This window comes from Medicago sativa, chromosome 5 (genome assembly GCF_051527215.1).
Source record: "Medicago sativa cultivar Bolivia chromosome 5, Bolivia_mono, whole genome shotgun sequence".
NCBI lineage: Eukaryota > Viridiplantae > Streptophyta > Magnoliopsida > Fabales > Fabaceae > Medicago > Medicago sativa.
Window position 1 is genome coordinate 1,202,616 of NC_140753.1, and position 24,624 is coordinate 1,227,239.

Genomic DNA, 24,624 nt, shown 5'->3' on the forward strand with positions numbered 1-24,624 from the left:
TGAGGAAATGAGCATATTTATAGGGAGGGAGGGTAAAAAAATGGGTGTGAAAGCCATTAATGCAGTCAAAAAACGTGTAAAAACGCGTTTTTTGACTTGACCAACATTTGAAAACGTTTTCTTTGTGGTGCAGACCACCGGCCAAAACTTCTGGTGCAGTCCGGAACATATAATCCGGATTACACATGGATTCCGGATTACGTATTCCGGAAAAATACGATAATGGGGTGTACCAAAGGGAAACTTGAGATTTTGTGTATGGTGAGAGTTGGTTCGGATTTTAGAATTCGGATTGCTTCAGATTGGATTCTGTTGTGTGGCCCATATTGCACCGACAATTTTTGTGGTCCACAACGCCCCAAATACCTCTATAAATAGGGGTCCCTGTTTTCATTACGAGTAAACTACACCAGAAAAAAAAATCATGGAATTCTCTGGCTTTGATCCGAACATCAAGCTAGCAGCAGTCTACTACAACGGTGGAACATCACCCCATCTATTTAGGATTCGCAACGATGTCACCCTCTCCGGGCTAAAGGATGAACTAGATCAAATCAACCGTCAACTCAACCGCAGAGACACGAGGAGGGTGGTCGGTGTTGAATATCGATGTCCGTTGTCCGACTCAGCCGGATCTCTTTGCTTCAGCCGGATGAAACTCACAAACGACGACAACGTGAGAACCATGTTCTTTGTCTTTGGTCAGCATAATACTAGAGGACTGATCGAGTTGGATGCTTCGTTGGTTAGATCTGCTGAACAAATTCTAAAAAGTTTGCACCGGCCCAGGAACTACGAAGAGATCAGGGCTCTGCTGGAGGGACCAGAGGAGGAAGAAGTTAGTTTAGATGATCCGTGATAATGTGCTATGTTTTAATTAATCGCGTGTTTTATGTTGTTTTAATTGTGTGTTAGTTATGTGTTGTTGAATTAAGTTGTCGCATTATGTTTTGAATAATATATATTATTTAAACTTTCATTATGTTTTAATTTACGTCAAAAATGTTCCTCTAATCGATAAAATAACCAAAGATATGCTTTTCGGATTATGAAATTCGGATTCACCTAGGGCGTAAGTGTGTTCCGGAAAACGAAATCCGGAATACCTCAGCATAGGATTCTTTTGTATGGACCACATTGCACCAAGAGTTTATGTGGTCCACAACATCCAAGTACCTCTATAAATACATCCTCTCCGGTTTTCAGCTTCAATACCAGCAAAACACACAAACACACCAAAGAAAATCATGCAAATTTTTGTCATTAAGCTGAGGATCTTTCTCATGTTGTTTTAAATATATAGATCTCTATATAGCGGCATGATGAAGACCCTCAGCATGCTGTCAAAAATATAGAGATACTCCTTGATGCCTCCTTGATAGATAGATAACTCAAAAATATCAAGAGGTTTCTATGAGTTAGATCTTGCTGCCTGCCAGATAAATATGTCATTTGGCAAGGCAGCATGATCTAACTCAAAGAAACCCTCTTGAAACACCTTGCCTTTCTTCATTATGTTGCAAATATAACTCCAAAGAACTGGTTCTTATGAACTCGATAATGTCGGCCTGCCGATCGTAACATGTCAGTTGGCAGGCCGGTAGGATCGAGTTCAAAAGCTCCTCTTCGAACACCTTCCCAAAAGATTTATCATTTCTGTTATTATGGTTTTTTTTAACTGTTTATTTGTCTTATGTTGCTTCTATTTATGTTATGTACCTTTGTTATATTTTTTTTTCCAAGGCATTCGCAACGAAAACCATCCAAATAAAGGGTCTGGTGCAGTTTGGACTGTATAATCCGGAAAAACTTCATGAATTCCGGATTATAAAATCCGGAATCCCTCAGTAACATTTTGGTCAGTGACGTTTCACCAAAGGTTAGGCCGGTTAGTGGAGTTTGAATGTGGAACACGTTTTATTTGACTATAATTAAGACCTATGACTTATTTAAGGCTATAAAAAGGCTTGGATCTTCAACATTTTCCTTCATTCTTCTTCACCTAATTTCTTACATTTTCTTCAATTTTTTTTAGTATTTTAGGTAGCTTTTAAGAGTGTTTGTCGTGTCATGGTCATTGTTGATCGCGCATACGACCCCTGCAATTGAATTGCAGCTTTTGCGGGGGTCGTATAACTGTCAACAGAGACCCTTGACATCAAAGAAAAACACAAAATTTCATATCGTATGCGTCCAGATTTTATGTTCCGGAAACTCTAACAATCTGGTTCGGAAAACAAAATATGGACTAGGGGTATTATAGAAATTTTTGCAGGGCACGCGAGAAGGCAGCATAGTGGGAAAAGTAATACTCAACAAAATCTATCGGAGGATACAACCCGATCAACATTTATTTTGCATCTGAGTGTAACTTATGATCGGTTTATTTCAAAGGTTGAAAAATAAAATTATTAGTTTTTAGAAAAGAACAGTAATAAAGCACAAGAAAGTTACACGGAACTTTATTAATCAAAATAACTGAGTAGTTGAATGGGATAGATAGTAACCGAACTTGTTGCAAAGAAAATTGAAAATTGTTGTTCGCACATTTGATAAGGCTGAAAAACACATGTAAAACACGAAAATACCCCTCAGCAGTTATCTGCCGAGGAAACTTCTGCAGTTAACTACCGAGGAAAACTTCGACAGTTAACTACCGAGGAACTTAAAACTTGAAATTAAATAAGGAAATACACCTAAGTTTTCCCTTAATTAAATTTAATTCTTTAATAAGGAAATATTTATAATTATTTGTAATTAATTTCATTGATGTCTATCATTATTTATAGGTTTGACTAACCTATTATTACTTTATAATATTTAAGATATTATTCATCCCTTTTTCAAATAATTATATAGGAAATTATGAATGGTATGACAAATTTGTCGACGAAAATATAATTTGCGAAACAAACTGCTACAAATTTTTACGAAGTGCAAAACTCTAGGCTTTCCCTTATATTTTCTGAATAAAAATGTAGATTAATATAAACAAATAAAAATAGAACACCCTAATAAAAAAATATTCTTAATCTTGACCAATATATATTCTTAATATTCTTAATAGTGTTCTTGCCTCATGGTAGTACCCTAACGATGGAGTCAACAATATTATGAAGAAAAGAATATTTTGAAAGCAATTTCATTGGGTTATATAAACATATGTTTTGAAAAATTAATTGAAGAAAATGTGTGAGCTAGTGACAAGATTGGTTAAAAGATGATTGAATTTATGCTGCTAGCTAGAAGTTGAAAATGTTTATAGGATAAAAATATTCAGCTTCCTCCCTCAATAAAAAAAAAATTCAGCTTCCGCTAATTCGTCTATTTTCTTCGACGAATTTGAGTACCATTTATAATTTCCCATATAGTTATTTGAAAAAGAGATGAATAATATCTGAAATATTATAAAGTAATAATAGGTTAGTCAAACCTATAGTCCCCTTGAGCTTAACTCAGTTGGTAAGGACAATGCATAATATATGCAAAGGTCCGGGGTTCGAATCCCGGACACCACCAAAAAAGGTTAGTCAAACCGCTAAATAATGATAGACATCAATCAAATTAATTACAAATAATTACAAATATTTCCTTATTGAGAATTAAATTTAATTAAGGGAAAACTTAGGTGTATTTCCTTATTTAATTTCAAGTTTTAAGTTCCTCGGTAGTTAACTGCCGAAGTTTTCCTCGGTAGTTAACTGCAGAAGTTTCCTCGGCAGTTAACTGCAGCCGGTTTAATTCTTCGGCAGTTAACTGCCGAGGAGTATTTTCTTTAAGTTCCTCGGTAGTTAACTGCCGAAGTTTTCCTCGGTAGTTAACTGCAGAAGTTTCCTCGGCAGTTAACTGCAGCCGGTTTACTTCTTCGGCAGTTAACTGCCGAGGAGTATTTTCGTCTTTTACATGTGTTTTTCAGTCTTATCAAATGTGCGTGAACAACAATTTTCAAGAAAATTATATTCATTTTGGATCCTCAAAGCGAGAATAAGGAATTAATCCATCTAATTCACTTGGTCTGTGATGTCCCTCTCAGAAATAACATCAAGAACGAATGGATATATTCAAGAGAATAAGAAACACTATAATATGTTTAAGAATGTGACAGAAGGAAAAAAAAACTCATTATATATTCTATTAATGTTCACGAGGGTGTGAAAGCATAATGAGTAACAACAATAAAAATAAAAATGACAAATAATGAGTAACAACAATAAAAAATAAGGGTTAATTATGTTTTAGGTCCCTATAAATAGGCGCGTTTCCAACATTAGTACATACTTAAATTTTATTAAATTTTTGGTCCCCAACGTTTTTTCCGTTAGCAAAATAGGTCCTCGCTGTTAATTGTTGCTGACTGAGCAAACGGTGAAGCACACGTGGATGCCACATCTGACTTTTTTTGTTGGGTTAAATATGTTTTTAGTCCCTATAAAATTGAGGCATTTTAATTTTAGTCCTTACTTAATTTTAATAGTTGTTTTAGTCCTTACAAAAATACTATGCACTCAGTATTAGTCCCGGTTTAATTCAAATTTGTTTAATTTATGCTTAAACTCTTAACTTTTTTAACAATTTTTTGTAGACGTGTTAAGAACATTACTAAAAGTTCCTCCGCAAAAAATTATCGCAAAATTTAATTTATATATCCAGATTTTATTACTTTTATCTTTAACTTTTATCGTTTTCAAAAATTCATATTTAATTCGTTTCATGTTAAAGAAATTCTAAATTTTAGTAATTGAATCTTTCATAGTGTTATATGAGGGAAGATGAACTTTCAAGAGACTCATGGGCATGGAGTTAACATGGACAAAAATTCATTAAAGGGTCTCCACATCCAAGGTTTTCATACATTCAAAACTATAACTTTAACATATGTTTATTGTTTTTTAAATTAAAAACAATAGTTTTTTTTTTTGTGATGAAAAAAAAACATTGTTTTTTTTTTGAAAAAACTAAAATGGAATTTATTAAGATAGCAATGAATCTTAACCAGCACAAGGAGTGCTAGGCTAGGAGTCTTATAGTAGCAACAAACAAATGATGATGGGAAGCCCCCAATGGAAAAGCCACACACCAGTGAAAATCAAAAAAAATCCAAAAACCTATAGGAAACGCCTCATAACAAAGGGCTATCTCCGAAATCAATAAAAAGAAACACCAAAAAAAGCTAACACCACAATCAACGAAACAACATAAACAAAATCCTTAAGCATCGTCACAACTGCCACAAAAACAACTTCTATCACCCACATTTCGCTGCTCGCACACAACCGCTGAACACCAACTTAAAAACCTCTACCACAACCAACAACCTTTGAAATACAGTCAGGAAAAAAAACCCCAAACACCACCATTAGCTCTCCTAAGCACCTTCACCCAAAACACACCTCATAAACAACCGCAAAAGCCAACCAAAAATCCTTGTACCATCACCAAAAACCACCACAAAAATCAACACCATTAACACCACCGTCACCAAAACTACCATTGACCACCACAAAAATCACCATTATCCCTCGCCTAAAAGCAACACTAGCCACCACGCGCAGCACCACCCAAAACCACCACAAGCATCACCACAAAAAAAAACATTGTTACCAAATAGTTTTGTTACCTAATACACACAACCACACCACAGGTTTTAAATAGTGACCGTAGACTTTGGGATCCTTGCAATTTCAAAGAATTACTAAAATTTAGAATTTAGAATTTTATGAAAGGCTTATGAAAGGTTGGAAGTTCATATTCCCTCGTAGAACGCTATGAAAGGTTCAATTACTAAAATTTAGAATTTTTAACATGAAACGAATTAAATATGAATTTTTGAAAACGATAAAAGTTAAAGATAAAAGTAATAAAATCTGGACATATAAATCAAATTTTGCGATAATTTTTTGCGGAGGAACTTTTAGTAATGTTTTTAACACGTCTACAAAAAATTGTTAAAAAACTTAAGAGTTTAAGTATAAATTAAACAAATTTGAATTGAGCAGAGACTAATACTGAGTGCATAATATTTTTGTAAGGACTAAAACAACTATTAAAATTAAGTAAGGACTAAACTTAAAATGCCTCAATTTTATTGGGACTAAAAACATATTTAACCCAACAAAAAAAAGTCAGATGCATCCACGTGTGCTTTACCGTTTGTTCAATCAGCAACAATTAACAGCGAGGACCTATTTTGCTAACGGAAAAAAACGTTGGGGATCAAAAATTTAATAAAATTTAAGTAGGGACTAATGTTAGAAACGCGCCTATTTACATGGACCTAAAACATAATTAACCCTAGAAATAAAAATGACAAATTTGAAAACTCTCGAGCTTGAGGACTAAAATTCAGAACATGTTTATTTAGATAATAATAATAAATAAGTAAACCATCAGATTCGTTTTTGATTTTGAATGACATTCTTAAATAGATTATTACGTTTTATAAATATTTTTACCCGGTTTGAGCATTTTGAGAGTATGGGGGGACTAAATTTCTAATGAAATTGATACTAAGTTGTTAACATAGGTACTTTTGCCCTTATTGAGACCAGATATGTCCGAAATCACCAAAATACCCCCTGTCTTCTTCTTATTCTTCTTCCTCCAAATTCCAAAACCCAGATTCAATAACCGGCGCCGTTTTGAAGTGAAGTGTTTGAATATTCGTGTGTGTCTTCTCTTCACTTCACCGCATAGAATCAAACCCAAACAAACATGTTTCACATTCGCAGAATCTTGTCTTACCGTGCACTCGCATCGTGCACCCGCAATGCACTTTCTTCGTCATCGCAACCACGTTCTCTCCCTCGTTCCCATTCTCCCTCCTCCTTGCTTCCTTCCTAGGTTTGTTTCAAAACCCTTCAATTTCACTTCACTTTATCGATTTCAACTTTTAATTTTTATATTATATATTTTTTTTTCGTTTTTTCTTTCTTTTAGGTGTTGGAATTGCAGAAAACTGTGGATCAACCTCTTTGACAAGGTTTATGTCTTCAAATGCATCGTCTGAACAAGGGAAAAACACTGAAAAGGTTTCAAGGATGGATGGATCTGTGATTTTTGGAAAAGGAGAAGTGATTGATGTTTGGTTGGGGGATTCATGTTGTTCAAGAGGTGATGCTGTATCAATGTCATCGACGGGATTCAATGACGGCAGTGGTGCTGTCTTGTCGGAACGGTGACGGTGCTGTCATCGTCGGGATTCATGAAGAAATGGACGAAAACGAGCGGAAGGGAAGGATGAAACTGAGAAGAAAGTTGAAATTTTTCTATGCGTTTTGAAAGTAGTGTTGTTATTGGTGATTCTGCAAGCGTTGTTGTTGTTGGGGGTAAGAAGAAGAATTAAGTCAAGGGCATGGTTGTCTTTTCACGCGTTTCTTGGATCACTAAGGGTAAAAGGGTTGTCTGCTGCTGTAAAAACAGCACGCAGTTTCACGCTGTATTTGATCTCAGCCGTTCATCTTAGATCGAACGGTTGAGATTGAAAACTGTGTGTTTTTAGTTCAAACAATCTCTACCATCCAACTTAATCGGACGGCTGTCACTGGTTACAGCACCCTGCTGTTACAGCAGGGAATCCTATTCCAGGTAATAAAAGGGTCACTTTGGGAACAAAATGCTGAGTCAGCATAGTCATATTCCAGTCATATGGCGCCACATTAGTAATCACTTGCCACATGTGCTAACAAAAGTAATTAATACCAAAGTCTAAAGGATTAATATTTGCAGCGGCAGATTGGGAGGATTAATAAGTAACTAAAATTCAACCACGGCCTATTTGTAGGGACTACGCACATATTCAAGCCATAAAACAATAATAACGTTTGAGGTAAGTAAAGTATTGAAGTAGAAAATATTTATTTGCATTTGCATATACTTTGTTTGAACATTTCTTCTTCTTCTTTTTCTTCTGGAGGCAGTGATGAATGGTTGTGTGTTGTATGGCGAGGCGTTTCTTCTTTCTAACGCAGCCACACACACACACACCAATTTTTTCTTTCTTTCTTTCTGAGCCTCCCTCCTTTTTCTTTGTCCCCTTACCACATTGCATTTCAACTTTGTGACTTGTGAGTGAGTGAGTGAGTGAGTGAGTTTCTTTCTTTACTTCACTCTCACTTTGTTTCTCTCTTTTTCACCTTCTTCATTTCATTTTCTTTCTCTCTCTTCTTCTTCTTTTCGAGGACGAGGCTGTGATGGTGATGATCAATCAAAACAGAACAGAACAGAGCAGTCTCATCTCATGGCGAGGCGACTCCCGCAGCCATGCTTCTGTTCTCTCTCTATCTGAGCCTCCATCTCTCCTTTTCTTCTTTCTACACCCCCTAAATCAGAGCCTGACTGACTGAGATACATATATAGATTATTATTAGGGTTTCATGTCTCTCTTTTTCACCTCATTTCTTACTTTTCAGCTGCTGTGCTGCTGCAAACAAACATACATAATGTCAATATCCATACAAGCTTAACAAATCAGGTACATTTCTTTTCATTCTCATGCCCATTTTCATCTTTGCAACCCCATTGTAACAGATTATAAAAACAAAACAATAAACCATTTTCATCATTTTTAGATTTTTATTTATACATAAAAGAAAAACACAAGTTGTTTTGTGTTTGTCTACTAGATTGAAAAACCAGTTTTTTTTTTTAGATAAAAAATTAGTTATCAGAAAATGATTTTCTGAGAAACTACTACAAACAGCTTCTCATTTGAACAAGTTTATAGAGAAAAACCGCTAAAAGGGATTATTTTGTTTAAAAATGTGATTTTTTTAATGAAAAAAGCTGTAACAAACATGCTTTCATTTCATGTGTTGTAGACCCTCTATCTTTTGCCAAAGTAGTTTTGCATTAGACCGTCTCAAATTCAATGTGTGGTCCAATTTTTTCTATGTGTGTATTCTGCAAAAAGTGTTTTATTCAGAATATTAATACTACCATCATGAATAAATATCTTGCTCATTCTTTTGATCTATTTCGCTATATATGTTTTCTTTTCTGGTGCTTTTGATTGTTGGAGCTGAGCTAACCTTTTTAGACCTGTTTCAATCTTTTAAATTGGATGAGCCCAAAGGTACAACAAATTGATTAACATCTTCATACCCTTGGCAAAAAGTTAAATTCATAATCAACTCAAAACTTTGTTAGTCTTTGATACAAGGTGTTCAACATTCACTCACACTCTCTCTTTCATTTTCCCTTCCTACAACACGTACGCCTCTCTTCTCTTTTCATCCTCTCTCAAATTTCAATCTCTCTCAATCTCAACTAACAACAACAACTCTCCATTGATTCTAAGGCAAGCCATTGATTCTCCAATTTCTCCCTCATTCTCCAATTGTTTGTTTTAGGGTTTTAATTGGGGTTTTAAAGTTGTTAGGGTTTCCTTTGTCTTTGTGGTAGAATCAAATGATATATTTCTTATAATCTTAGATTAAGGTGTCCTGCAATTTCTTCTTCCTGCAATATCATTTTAGTGAAAGCTTCCACTCTGTTACTTGTGGAATTTGATTTCCAGTTTTCTTGAAATATCATTTTATTGAAATCCAGTTTTCTAAAGAGCTTTCGTGACCGTGTAAATGGAAAACTTCCCAACAACAATAACAAGATCCACTCTGTTACTTGTGGAATTTGATTTCCTTTAGATTAGGTATTTAACTGTTTAATATTTGTTTATGCATATACTAGCTCATTTTGTACATGTTTGCCACATATAGACAGATTTCGTTATATCAAAATACATTTTTTTTTTTGTTAGAACTTAGAAGTGTATATAATAAATACTTTTGTAAGTTTGTTAATTGGATTAGTAGAAGCTGGGGTTGGTCACTGTTTCTCAAACTAAAGATTGTTCAACTTATTAGCACAAGAAAATCTTATATCAGTTACTTGTACCAATGATTGTGTGTTTTATAGGATGAATAAATTTTTTCCCGTGCTTTCTAGAGACAAAGCTAGTTCTTCGGCTAATCAAGAACCATCGAATAGTATGTCAGCGCTTTGTTTTGGTTAGGGACCTGCTGTTTGAAGCAATAGTATGCTTGGTTGGGTTTTAGTGTACTGCCAAAGTTTTTTTGGTTGCTGTTATATTTTTACCACTAAGTATAATTTAGCTTCAGGTCTAGTTGGGAGGTGGGTTGTTTTGGTTTGGAATTTTGCAGTTCCGGGGTTTTTTGATTGTTTACGGTGTTCCGCCTATATACGGCTCCGGATTTTTGTCCCTTTTCATTTTATCCGCGAGTGGTACGGTTTTAGTATAACTCGACGTGAATAAATTTTGCTGATTCTGAAGAAAAAAAATTAGTTTGCATTGTTGTTTTTTTTTTTTTTTTTTGAAATTTTAGCTCCACATGTACCTAAAGTTTGGATCCGCCCCTGAGGTGTTGCAACCTTGTTTTGTTTTAGTTTTAATGGTTGTACAAATATCATTTCACTTTTGTGAACCTTCAATGTTTTTGCCAAAATAATATTGCATTGTGCATTTAGCAACACTCTCTAACACTCCACACTTTTATGGGATGAAATTAATGTGGATCCTACAATTTAGAATTGAATCCCACATAAAGAGGTGGCATCCACATTGATTTCCTCCAATGAGAGAGTGAGTTTTAGAGAGAGTGTTGCTAGCACCCCTCTTTGGTCAAATATGTTGACACTTGTATATTGTGAGCAATCTAGCTAACCAAGTTATTGGAGATGGAAGTATCGCAACTTGGATAAGGATTACATTTGGTTTTACTGCTAATAACAACAGTTTCTTCCCAAGGCCTTACCTCAATCCCAAGAGGCCAAGTAACATCTGCTAGATTTAACTGAATTTTCATTGAATGGGAGTGTTAAAATTATTGAATCATTCAACTCTTTTCTACTTTTACGTAGTACTTATTATTACGTATATCCTGACAGTAAGTATTGAAGATTGCATGCATGTAGTTGAATACTTGTTTCTTCTTATTCTAATTTGTTGGGTTTTATTTAATTGAATCGAATGAGGCAATGATGATGGATGATTGAATGGTTGTGGCGAGGCGTTTCTGATGCAGCCACTGCTCTCTTTCTGAGCCTCCTTTTTTGTTGCCATTGCAAGTTTTTGAGTGAGGCTTTGAAGAGTTTCTCACTCTCATCGCCGATGATCATTCCTACTGCACTCCTGCCTACCACCACCACCACCACCTCCACCTCCACCACCGTCAACTAAAACAACAAAAGCTCGATTGCTTTCTCTTTCAGCAATCATCATCATCATCCTCATCGAACTCAATTCGACCTTCTTTTTTTTCTTTCTCTCTTCTTCTTTTGGATATAACGAGGCAGTGATGATGTTTCATGCAACTGCATCAGATCAGACATTGTGAGTGAAGAAGAAAACAGCCGTGTCATGGCGAGGTGACTCCAACTTGCAGTGGCAGCCATGCTTGTGCTCCTCCTCTTCACTCTGTTCTCTGACAGTACACCTCTATCTGAGCCTCTTATTCTTATTCGAAAATCACCACACTCTTACTCGCCCCTATGCTATTCCTCTTTTCTACACCTCTTACTATTTCCTTTCCTTACTTGGATTTTTTTTTTAATTTCTTTTATTTGTTTTTTGAATCTCTAGCATTAACTATTTCCCCAACTCTCCATCTGCCATTTCTGTTTGCACTTTTTAATCAATTTAATTTTATGTTATTTCTTGATGATATTCTTTTTTCTGTTTTGTTTCTGAGTCAGGAATGAGAGGCTGATATAGATTAAGTTTTATGTCTGTCTGGTTTCAGTATGAATCAATGTTAAATCCAGAGACAAAAGACTCTTTAAGGATGAAATGAGTTATGTATAATTCTCTCTCTCTCTCCCTCTCTCTCTCTCTCTCTCTCATTTTTTACCGCTTCTTTCTTTTCAGGTTGTGGTACAAACAAAACACAAGATGTCAATATCTGTAGAAGCTCAAGAAATTTGATATTTATTTTGACGAAGAAATGAGGTACATTTCTTTTTCATTCATCTCATTGACAACTCCAAGTTCATTGCCGTGGGGATATTAATAATTTTCAGTTTCATGTGCTGTAGACCTTCTAACTTTTGTCAAAGTAGTCTTGCATTGCACTCCTAATATGATGTTTTCATAATTGTATTAATTTAGCAATTGGTACGGATATCTGTTACTATGAATACAAATTACCTCATCTGTATCCATTAACTAACTGAAATCCATTTATTGACCCAAAATTGAGAAGATGTTTAGATAATATCATTTCTCTTTTGTAAACTCTCAATATTTTTGCCAAAGTAATATTGCATTGCGCATTAGTCTAACATTAAAAATGTGATCAGATTTTTGCTCTTCAGCTATAGTACACTACTCTTCCAACTACAAATACCACTCATTGAACTACTCCATTTGAGAAATATCAAACTGTTTGAAATGGGAAAAAAAATTACTCAGGATTTCACTGGAAAACTAGTATCCTGTCAAATATGTTGACATTAGCACATTAGTTTTAAATTCAAAGTGTGATCAGTTTTTTGCTCGTGACACTTTACTCTTACTACTAAAAATACCACTCATTAAACTACTGCATTTAGTAAAGTATTAAACAGATTGAACTGGGTAAAAAATAATTTACTTTTTTTTTTTTTTTTTATGGAAAACTAGTATTCGTCAAATATGTTGACACTTGCATGTTGTGAGCAATTTAGCCAACCAAGTTAGCTGAGATGGAAGTGTCACAACTTGGATTCTATCTGGTTTTACTTCTAAAAACAACAGATGCTTCCCCAGGATTTACCCCATTACTATGAGGCCAAGTAACATCTGTTAGATTTAACTAAATTTTCATTGAATGGGAGTGTTGAAATTTGAGTCATTCAACTCTTTTCTACTTTTACCTATTACTTATTATGTATATCCTGACAGTAAGTATTGAAGATTTGTATTGCATGTAGTTGAATACTTGCTTCTTCTTATTTTATTTTTTGGGTATTACTTAATTGAATCGAATGAGGCAATGATGATGGATGGATGAATATTTGTGGCGAGGCGTTTCTGACGCAGCCACAACTCTATTTCCGAGCCTTATTTTTTGTCGCAATTGCAAGTTTTTGAGTGAGGCTTTGATGAGTTTCTTACTCGCATCGCCAATGATCGTTCCTACTTCACTCCTGCCTGCCACTACCACCTCCACCACCATCAACTAAAACAACAAAAGCTCTCTTGCTCTCTCTCTCTCTCAGTCACCAAAATCATCATCTATTGTCGAACTCAATTCGACCTTCTTTTTTTCTCTCTTCTTCTTTTGGATATAATGAGGCAGTGATGATGTTTCATGCAACTGCATTAGATCAGACATTGTGAGTGAAGAAGAAAACAGCCGTGTCATGGCGAGGTGACTCCAACTTGCAGTGGCAGCCAAGCTCCTTCTCCTCCTTTTCGCTCTCTTCTCTGACAGTACACCTCTATCTGAGCCTCTTATTCTTCTTCAACACCCCTACACTCTTACTCGCCCATATGTTATGCCTCGTTTTTACAGATCATACTAATTCCTTTCCTTACTTTTTTTTTTAATTTCTTTTATTTATTTTTTAGTTTCTAGAATTAACTATTTCCACAATTGTCCATCTTCCATTTCTATTTACGCTTTTTAATCAATTCTATTATAATTTTATGCTATTTCTTGATGATATTCTTTTTTCTTGTTTTGTTTGAGTCAGGAATGAGAGGCTGATATAGATTAGGGTTTCCGTCTGTCTGCTTTCGGTATGAATCAATGTTAAATCCAGAGACAAAAGGCTCTTCAAGGATGAAATGAGTTATGTATAATTCTCTCTCTCTCTCTCTCTCTCTCTCTCTCTCTCTCTCTCGTTTTTTACCCCTTCTTTCTTTTCAGGTTGTGGTACAAACAAAACACAAGATGTCAATATAGAAACTTAACAGATTTGATATTTATTTTGACGAATAAATGAGGTACATTTCTTTTTCATTCATCACATTGACAACCCCAAGTTCATTGCCATGCGGATATTAATATCCAGTTTCATGTCCTGTAGACCTTCTAACTTTTGTCAAAGTAGTCTTTTTTTTTTTTTTTGATAAATCAAAAGCAAAATGACATCCAAAAAGAATAGCGCCCAACTAAGTTTGTACCTTACTCTAATCTTTTGCCAAAGTAGTCTTGCATTACACATTAGTTTTAAATTCAAAGTGTGATCATGTTTTTGCTCTTAATACTTTACTCTTTCTACTAGAAATGCCACTCATTAACCTACGGCATTTAAGAAATATTGAACAGTTTGATATGGGTAAAATTAATTACTCACTTCTATGGAAAACTAGTATCTGGTCAAATATGTTGACACTTGTAAACTGTGAACAAATTAGCCAACCAAGTTAGTGGATATGCAAGTTTCACAACTTGGATTCGATCTGGTTTCACTCCTAATAATGATATTTTGATAATTTTATTAATTTACTAATGGATATGGATATCTATTACTACGAATACCATTACCTTATCTGTATCCATTAACTAAGAGTTAATTGTGAATAAAGTTTGAACTGAATGACGATAAGGTAAGTATTGAAGAAGATTTGCATTGCATTGCATTGCTTGTAGTTGATTCAACACTGCTTCTTCTTTTCTTCTTTTATTTTTTCTTTCTAATTTGAATGAGGCAGTGATGATTGATGGAAGGATGGTTGTGTGGCGAGGTGTATTTGATGCAGCCACCACTATCCTTCTCTCTCTTTCTTTCTGAGCCTCCTCTTTTGTTGCCATTGCATTGCAAGTTTGTGATTGTGAATGAGTGAGGCTTTGATGAATGAGTTAGTTTCTCACTCTCATTGCCAATGATCCATCGTTTCTATTTCTCTCTCTCTACATACACACACACCACCACCACCAACAACAACAACAACAGCAAAAGCGCGCTCGCTTTCTCTTTCTACTTCTTCTTCAACATCCTCGTCGTTGTTCGAACTCAACGCAACCTTTTTTCTCTCTTCTTCTTTTCGATATTACGAGGCTGTGATGATCCATGTTTCAGATCAGGCATTCTGAGTGTGAAGAACAACACAGCTGTGTTATGGCGAGGCGACTCTGTCTGTTGCAGTCGCAGCCATGCTTCTGCTCTGCCTCTTCACTCTCTTCTCTGACAAACTATACACTTCTATCTGAGCCTCCTATTCTTCTTGTACACCCCCACACTCTTAGTCTCTCTGGAGTGAGAGGCTGAGATAGATTAGGGTTTCAGTCTGTCTTTTTCACCTCATCTCCTACTTTTCAGGTGGTGGTACAAACAAAACACAAGATGTCAATATCTATACATGCTTAACAAATTTGATATTGATTTTGTTGAAGAAATGAGGTACATTTCTTTTACATTCATCTCATTCACAACACCAACTTCATTGCCATGCCAATTTTCATATTTAGAGCCCGTTTGTTACGGATCATAACAAAAAAGTGTTTTGATGCTAAATAATTTAGAGACTAATTTTTAGAGATTTTTAAAAAATGCAGAAGCTGTCTTGTGTTTGTATTTGTCTTCTAGAATGAAAAATCATTTTTTTTGCTAAAGTTAGTTATCAGAAAATGATTTTCTGAGAAACTACTAAAAATTAGTTATTTAGAGAGTAATTTTTAGAGATATTTTAATAAAGCAGAAGTTGTTTTCTGTTTGTATACTTGAATGAAAAATCACTTTTTAAAAAAAAAAAAAAATAGTTATCAGAAAATGATTTTCTGAAAAATTACTAAAAGCAGGTTCTCATTTGAAGCAGGTTTTAGTTTTTTTTTTTTTTTTTTTTTTTTTTTCAGACGGAGAAAAACTGCTAAAAGTATTATTTTGTTTAAAAATGTGATTTTTTTTTTTATGAAAAAAGCTGTAACAAACATGCTCTCAATTTCATGTGACGCAGACCCTCTAACTTTTGCCAAAGTAGCCTTGCATTAGACATTAGTCTTAAGTTCAAAATGTGATCCGATTTTCTATGTGTGTATTCTGCAATGAATATGGTTCTGCAAAGCAGAAATGTGGTTTCGGCAACAAACAATCTACATATTGTCCTTAGTTCAACTTTTATTTCTTTTATGTGTGTATTCTGCAAAAAGTGTTCTATTCAGAATATTAATACTACCATCATGGATAAATATGTTGCTCTGTCTTGACCTAACTTTTGGCTATATATGTTTTCTTTTCCAGTGCTTTCGTTTGTAGTCTTTCAGAAGATCCACTTCAGAGTCAACTTTGGAGCTGCTAGATGACCTATTTAGATCTTTTTAAATTTCAAATGGGAAGAGGCTAAAGATATAAATTGATTAAAATCTTCATACCGATGGCAAAAAGGTAGATTTATAACCAACTGAAAACATTGTCAATCTTTAATATAAGATGTTGCAACCTTGTTTTGCTATAATTTTCATGGTTGCGAACCGACACAGATTGGGAATGGTTCGGTTTGTTGAACTGTTTCTTGTGGTATGTTGGGTATGTATTTGAATGAGGATGTTGGATGGATGGTTCTGCCAAGGCGTTTCTATCATGAGCCTAAATATGTTTTATATATAAAAGGATCAACGTTTCTGTTATTCTAAAATCTGGATGTGCAAAATACATATTCTTACTAAGGATCATTTGTTTGAGCTGACTGACAGTTAGTATCGAAGAAGTGAACACTGCTTCTTATTCTTTTACTAATTTGAATGAGGCAGTGATGATGGATGAACGAATGGTTTTGTGGCGAGGCGTTTCTTCTGACGCAGCCACCACTTGTCTCATTCTTTCTGAGCCTCCTTTTTTGTTTCAAGTTAATGAGTGAGGCTTTGATTGATGAATGAATTAGTTTCTCTCTCATTGCCAATGATCGATCATTCCTACTCTCTCTCTCTCTCTCTCTCTCTCTCCCCCTCTCTCTCTCCCCACCCCCCACCACCAACAACAAAAGCACGCACACTTCCTCTCTTTCTTTTACAGCAACATCAACAACCTTGTCTTCAAACTCAATCAGGACCTTCTTTTTCTCTCTCTTCTTCTTTTGGTATATAATAAGGCAGTGATGATCGATGTTTCAGATCAGACATTGTGAGTGAAGAAGAAAACAGCCGCGTCACGGCGAGGCGACTCCATCTTGCAGTCGCAGCCATGCTCCTGATCTTCCTCTTCACTCTCTTCTCTGACAAACAATACATCTCTCTATCTGAGCCTCTCATTCGATAATAATTGTGCATTTCTTAATAATGTTGTTTCTGACTTGAGAGTGATGAGATAGATTACGGTTTCAGCCTCTCTGGTTTCTCTGTGAATCAATGGTAAATGCTGAGACACAAAACGCTCTTCAATTATGAAGTGAAATATGTATAACTTTCTATCTCTTGTGTTTTGCCTTATCTCTTACTTTTCAGGTAGTGGTACAATCAAATAACAAGATGTCAATATCTATACAAGCTTAACAAATTTGATATTCATTCTGTTGAAGAAATGAGGTATATTCATTTTCACTCATCACATTGACAAAGCCAAGTTCATTACTATGGTGATTTTCATATTCAATTTCTTGTGTTATGTTGTGGACCCTCTAACTTTTGTGCCAAAGTAGTCATGCATTACACATTAGTCTTAAATTCAAAGTGTGATCAGATTTTTGCCAACAATTTGAAATGGGTAAAAATAATTACTTATGACTTCTAGGGAAAAACTAGTATCTGGTCAAATATGTTGGCACTTGTAAGTTGTGAGCAATTTAGCCAACTAAGTCATTGGAGATGCAAGTGTCACAGCCATATGGGCGGATGCAGTACATGGCTAGGTGTGGCTATAGCCACACCAAATTTCCAATACTTTTTTTTATTTAACTGACTTTTCATTGAATGGGAGTGTTAAAAGTTGAGTCATTCAACTCATTTCTACATTTCTACTTTTCCTATTACTTATTATGTATATCCTGATGGTAAGTGTTGATTTGGGGCCTAACTCATCCTTACAAAACCTGCTTGTAAGGTTTGGAGTGCCTCCTCTTTATAAACTCTTCTCATGATTCCCATCTATCCGATGTGGGACTAAATCCACCCTCTCAAAGCCAACACAATGAAGGTGTTGGAGGCTGCAAGAAGGCAAACCAAAGGCCGCAATTTAGGCGACTAGGGGCGGACTGCAATAAAGGCGGAATTTCCAACAGTAAGTATTGAAGATTTGCAATGCATGTAGCTGAATACTTGCTTCTTATTCTAATTTTGTTGGGTATTATTAAATTGAATTAAAACGAATGAGGCTGTGATGATGGATGGATGAATGGTCGTGGCGAGGCGTTTCTGACGCAGCCACCACTCTCTTTCTGAGCCTCATTTTTTGTTGCCATTGCAAGTTTTTGGGTGAGGCTTTCATGAGTTTCTCACTCTCATTGCCGATGATCATTCCTACTAAACTCCACTCTACCACCACCAACAATAACAACAACAAAAGCTCTCTCTCTCTCTCTCTCTCTCTCTCTCTCTCTCTGCATCATCACCATCATCGTCATCCTTGTCGTCATCGCCGTCGTTGAACTCGATTCGACCTTCTTTTTTTCTCTCTTCTTCTTTTGGATATAACGAGGCAGTGATGATGTTTCATGCAACTGCATCAGATCAGACATTGTGAGTGAAGAAGAAAACAGCCGTGTCATGGCGAGGTGACTCCATCTTGCAGTGGCAGCCATGCTCGTGCTCCTCCTCTTCACACTCTTCTGACAGTACACCTCTATCTGAGCCTCTTATTCTTCTTCAACGCCCCCTACTCTCTCTCTCTCTCTCTCTCTCTCGTTTTTCACCTCATCACTTTCTTTTCCGGTGGTGGTACAAACAAAACTCAAGATATCAATATCTGTAGAAACATAAGAAATTTGATATTGATTTTGTTGAAGATACGAGGTACATTTCTTATTCATTCATCTCATTGACAACACCAAGTTCATTGCCGTGTGGATATTCATATTCAATTTCATGTGCAGTAGAGTCTTGCATTACACATTAGTCCGAAATTCGTAATATGGTCACATTTTTGCTCTTTTAGCTATAGTACTTTACTCTTCCTACTAGAAATACCATTCATTAAACTACCACATTTAGAAAATATCAAACAGTTTGAAGTGGGTAAAAGTAATTACTTATTACTTTTGTTTTATGGAAAATTAGTATCTGGTCAAATATGTTGACACTTGTAAATTGTGAGCAATATTGCCAACCAAGTTAGTGGAGATGCAATTATCACAACTTGGATTCAGTCTGGTTTTACTGCTCATTACCGTGAAGCCAATTAACTCTGTTAGATTTACTTTGTACATGACAGTTGGTCTGTCATTGCTGCTTATTAAGAGTTTCCGGCAACAAAGAATCTGCTAATTGTCCTTAGTTCATTTTTTATTGCTTTTATTTGTGTATTCTTCGAAAGGTGTTTGTTTCAGAATATAAATGCACACCATCATGGATAAATATGTTGTTCTTTACCTAACTTTTGGGTGTATATGTTTTGTTTTTCAGTGCTGTTGATTTTAGCTTTCAAAAGATCCACTTCAGAGTGAACGTTGGAGCTGAGCACCTATTTAGGTCTGTTTCAATCTTCAAAATGGGAAGATCCTAAAGGTACAACAAAATGACAAATTGATTAACATCTTCATACCCATGGATAAAAGATAGATTCAACAAACTGAAATTTTTTTCATTCTTTAATACAAGGTGTTGCAGCCTTGTTTTGTTTTAGTTTTAATGGTTGAGAACTGACACGGATTGGGAATGGTTTGGTTTGTTGGGTATTGAATTGAATGAGGCAGTGATGATGTATGGATGGTTCTGGCAAGGCGTTTCTATCATGTTGACGCAGCCAGCCATCTTTCTCTTTCTGATTCTGAGTCTCTTCCTTTGCAACTACGCATTAGTTTTTGAGGCTTTGCTACTCTCAGAGATGATTCTGTCAGTCTCTGAGTTGCTTTCATTGCCAATGATCATTCCTACTGTCTGTGTTTGGACAAACCACTATTGTTCCGTGATACGCTATTTAGTCAAAATGTTGTCAAATAGCGGCTAGTGGTGTTATAGCACTGTTACGTAGCAGAATTTGAACAATCCGCTATTTGCCACAATCCACAATTGACAACACTGCTTCTCTTCTCTCTCTCTCTCTCTCTCTCTCTCTCTCTACACACACACACAACAACAACAACACAATCACACCCTTCTCTCTCTCTCTCTCTCTCTCTCTCTCCATCTTCATCAAACTCAAACCCTAACCCTTCATGATCTTCAATCTTTCTTCTTCTTTTGAATATAACAAGGCAGTGATGATACTTCATGCAACTGATTCAGATATTGTGGGTGAAGAAAACAGCCATGCACTGGCGGGGTGACTCTGTGTCTGTTGGTCCTTCCATAGACGCACGTATTCGCAGCCATGCTCATGCTCCTCCTCTTCATTCTCTTCTCTGACAAAATACCTCAATCTGAGCCTTGTATTCTTCTTCAACACCCTCACTCTTCATCTCTCACCCTCTCTTCCTAGCTTTATTTTCCTTTATTAAAAAGCAGTAATAAAACGCACTGCATTTCATTGTTTTCTGTCAAGTGTCGTCTAATAGCAGTTATAGCTTGTAACGCCATAGAACTACAACATAACGGAATTTGAACAAACCTCTATGTCTGTGATGTGCCTATAATTGTTGTCAAATAGCTCCACTACATCATAGCAGAATTTGAGCAAACCACAATTTTCCATGATCCATCACGGTTTCAGTCATCTTGACCCTACACGTTTTCTACACCTGTTATTATTTCCTTTGCTTTTTTTCCCCATTAACGGCGCCGTTCCCCCTTTTGAGCGTCCTATTTTTCTTCAACACCCCCACACTTACTCGCCTATATGTTATGCATGATTTCTACACCTATTACTCTTTCAGTTGCTTTCTTTTTTTTTAAAAAGAATCGTCTATTGTTTTTTAATTTCCAGCAGATTTGTAGTAAACATGGTTCCGAATACAAATAATCTACAAGTTGTCCATAGTTTCTCTTTTATTGCTTTTATGTGTGTATTCTGCAAAAAGGTATTCTATTCAGAATACTGCCGCATACCATCATGGATAAATATGTTGTTCCTTATTGACCTAACTTTTGGCTATACCTGTTTTCATTTCCAGCGCTTTTGATTGGAGTCTTTCAAAAGATCCACTTCAGACTGAACTTTGGAGCTGCTTGTTTACCAATTTAGGTCTTTTTCAATCATCAAAATGGGAAGAGCCTGAAGGTACAGCAAATTGATTAACATCTTCATACCCACGGAAAAGAGATAGATTCATATCAGCTGAAAACATGGTTAGTCTTTAATACAAGATGTTGCAAGTTTTAATGGTTGAGAACTGACATGGATTGGGAAATGGTTTGGTTTGTTGAACTGTTTCGTCTGGTGTGTCGGGTATTGAATTGAATGAGACAGTGATGATGGATGGATGGTTCTGGCGAGGTGCTTCTATCTTGTTGATGCAGCCAGTGATCTCTCTCTCTGAGTCGTTTGCAACTACTTAATTGTGAGGCTTTGCTGCTCTCAGAGCTGACTATTTTTGTCTGAGTTGCTCTCATTGCCAATGATCATTTCTAGTTCTGTTTTCTCTACACACAGCAACAGCAACAACATCCATGTCCTTGTTCTTTCTCTCTCTTTCTCTCTTCACCATAACCAAACACAAACCCTTCATGATCTTCATTCTTTCTTCTTCTTCGGGATATAACGAGGCAGTGATGATATTTTGTACAACTGATTCAGACATTGTGAGTGAAGAAAAGAGCCTATGTACTGGCGAGGCGACTGTGTCAGTGGGTCCTTTCACAGACGTATGTAATCGCAGCCATGCACTTTGCTCTCTTTTCTGATAAAACATCTAATCTGAGCCTTATATTGTTATGTAATTTCTTGAAGTATGTATGCAAGTATATGTGCAAGTACTTGTGAGATGCAATACCGTTTTCGATTTTCCATCGCATGATTCGTGAAAGACCTCCTCCTCCGACTTACAAGGTTAACCAACTCTTGAGTTTTATTCTAAAATCAAGTAAATATTATGGTTATGTGATTTCTCTGTTTGGGAAAATAGAGTGTAGAGGTATCTTTGATTTTGTTTCATTGAACATCGTTTTACACTGTAATGGAGTAATGGACATAAGAAAGGTTACGATGTAATGTCTATCTTTGGAAAAATTTTAAAATTAGGGTTTAAACCCTTCAACTACACTGTTAACTCATTCTTGAAGGGGTTTTCCATGTCTAATAAGGTCGATAAGGCTGAAGAATTTTACAACTTATACGTTAAATTTGGATATGAGATTGATAACTTTGGGCAAGGCAAGGCTTAATGTTGAATTGTTTTGTTATAGAAGGGCGTTTGTTGTCTGCTACAATTTTTTTTGACCAAATTCATAATCCAGATATTGTGATGCTGAATACTCTTGTTGATGGATTATGCAAGGCTGGTAGTGTTAATGATGCATATGCATTGTATGTTACCATGAGTGAAAAGCATCTTATTCATGGAGATGCATACACTTTTAACTCTCTAATTCATGGATATTGCCTAATTCATAAGATGGACAAAGCAATTGAAGTGTTTAAGATGATGACATCGCCTGACATGTGCACTTTTGGTACCCTAATTGATGGGTTCTCGACAGAGGGCAGAATCATGGAGAGTAAAATTGTCATCAACATGATGCTCAAAGCGGGGTTTAAGTTGGATTTAGTTGGCTATACCACTTTGATCAATGCTTACTTCACTGCTAGTAACGTGGATAAAGCAATGAGTATATTTCAGTCGTTGAGACAAAGAAAGGTATAATGTGATACTCAACTAAATAATGTAATGCTAAATGGTTTGTGCAAAGCCAATTTGATTGGTGAGGCTCTGCAGCTTTTGGAAGAAGTGCCTCGTGTTGACTTAGTATCTTATAGCACTGTAATTGTGTGTTTGCTAGGATTCCTAGCAAACATAATTTCCCCGTTCTTACAACATCCATCAATTAGAGTGCTATAGGATACTAAGTCAGCACGAGACACTTTTTCCAAAAGTTGTAGAGCCTCACCAATCAAATTGGCCTTGCACAAACCATTTAGCATTACATTATATAATTTAGTATCACAATATACCTTTCTTTGTCTCAACGACTGAAATATACTCATTGCTTTATCCACGTTACTAGCAGTGAAGTAAGCATTGATCAAAGTGGTATAGCTAACTAAATCCAACTTAAACCCCGCTTTGAGCATCATGTTGATGACAATTTTACTCTCCATGATTCTGCCCTCTATCAAGAACCCATCAATTAGGGTACCAAAAGTGCACATGTCAGGCGATGACATCATCTTAAACACTTCAATTGCTTTGTCCATGTTATGAATTAGGCAATATCCATGGATTATAGAGTTAAAAGTGTATGCATCTCCATGAATAAGATGCTTTTCACTCATGGTAACATACAATGCATATGCATCATTAACACTACCAGCATTGCATAATCCATCAACAAGAGTATTCAGCATCACAATATCTGGATTATGAATTTGATCAAAAAAATTTGTAGCAGACAACAAATGCCCTTCTTTAACAAAACAATTCAACATTAAGCCTTGCCCAAAGTTATCAATCTCATATCCAGATTTAACGCATAAGTTGTAAAATTCTCCAGCCTTATTGACCTTATTAGACATGAAAAGCCCCCTTCAAGAATGAGTTAACAGTGTAGTTGGAGGGTTTAAACCCTAATTTTTAAATCTTTCCAAAGATAGAAGACATTACATCATAACCTTTCTTATGTCCATAACAGTGTAAAACGATGTTCAATGAAACAAGATCAAAGATACCTCTACACTCTATCTTCCCAAACAGAGAAATCACATAACCATAATCTTTACTTGATTTTAGAATAAAACTCAAGAGTTGGTTAACCTTGTAAGTCGGAGGAGGAGGTCTTTCACGAATCATGCGATGGAAATCGAAAATGGTATTGCATCTCACAAGTACTTGCACATATACAAAGTGAACTGACACGGATTGGGAACTGACACGGATTTATTGAATTGAATGAGACAATGATGATGGATGGATGGTTCTGGCGAGGTGCTTCTATCTTGTTGACGCAGCCAGTGATCTCTCTCTTTCTGAGTCATTTGCAACTACTTATTGTGAGGCTTTGCCACTCTCAGAGCTGACTATTTTTGTCTCTGAGTTGCTCTCATTGCCAATGATCATTTCTAGTTCTGTTTTCTCTACCCACAGCAACAGCAACAACATCCATGTCCTTGTTCTCTCTCTCTTTCTCTCTTCACCATAACCAAACACAAACCCTTCATGATCTTCGTTCTTTCTTCTTCTTCGGGATATAACGAGGCAGTGATGATATTTTGTACAACTGATTCAGACATTGTGAGTGAAGAAAAGAGCCTATGTACTGGCGAGGCGAGGCGACTGTGTCAGTGGGTCCTTTCACAGACGTATGTAATCGCAGCCATGCACTTTGCTCCTCCTCTTTGCTCTCTTTTCTGATAAAACATCTAATCTGAGCCTTGTATTCTTCAACAACCCTACTCCATCTTTTTCCCGCTGTTCTAGCTCAATATTCCTTTATAGAAAAGTAGTAA

The 24,624-nt window shown here is 35.9% G+C and overlaps 1 protein-coding gene and 1 long non-coding RNA gene across 38 annotated transcripts; both read left to right on the forward strand.

Annotated features, from left to right (window-relative positions):
- Positions 1-424: 424 nt before the first annotated feature.
- LOC146918926 (uncharacterized) lies at positions 425-859 on the forward strand. The gene has a single exon (XM_085710563.1). The coding sequence runs from the start codon at positions 425-427 to the stop codon at positions 857-859; it is 435 nt and encodes a 144-aa protein (XP_085566689.1).
- Positions 860-6,469: 5,610 nt separating this feature from the next.
- Positions 6,470-24,556, forward strand: LOC146918927 (uncharacterized). Of its 37 annotated transcripts, none has more exons than XR_015011279.1 (11): positions 6,499-6,840; positions 6,937-7,825; positions 8,409-8,470; positions 9,071-9,295; positions 11,882-11,962; positions 13,690-13,942; positions 15,262-15,342; positions 16,180-17,459; positions 17,974-18,150; positions 19,491-19,592; positions 21,137-24,556. It is a non-coding gene; the product is annotated as an uncharacterized LOC146918927 (long non-coding RNA). The 37 variants fall into 37 exon arrangements; XR_015011276.1 differs by lacking the exon at positions 9,071-9,295 and having other exon boundaries at positions 13,690-13,787; positions 13,866-13,942; XR_015011269.1 differs by lacking the exons at positions 9,071-9,295; positions 13,690-13,942 and having other exon boundaries at positions 6,470-6,840; positions 16,180-16,323; positions 17,379-17,459.
- The last annotated feature ends 68 nt before the right edge of the window (positions 24,557-24,624 follow it).

Coding starts and splice junctions, on each gene's coding strand:
- LOC146918926 (XM_085710563.1), top strand. CDS start 425: ATGGAATTCTCTGGCTTTGATCCGAACATCAAGCTAGCAGCAGTCTAC.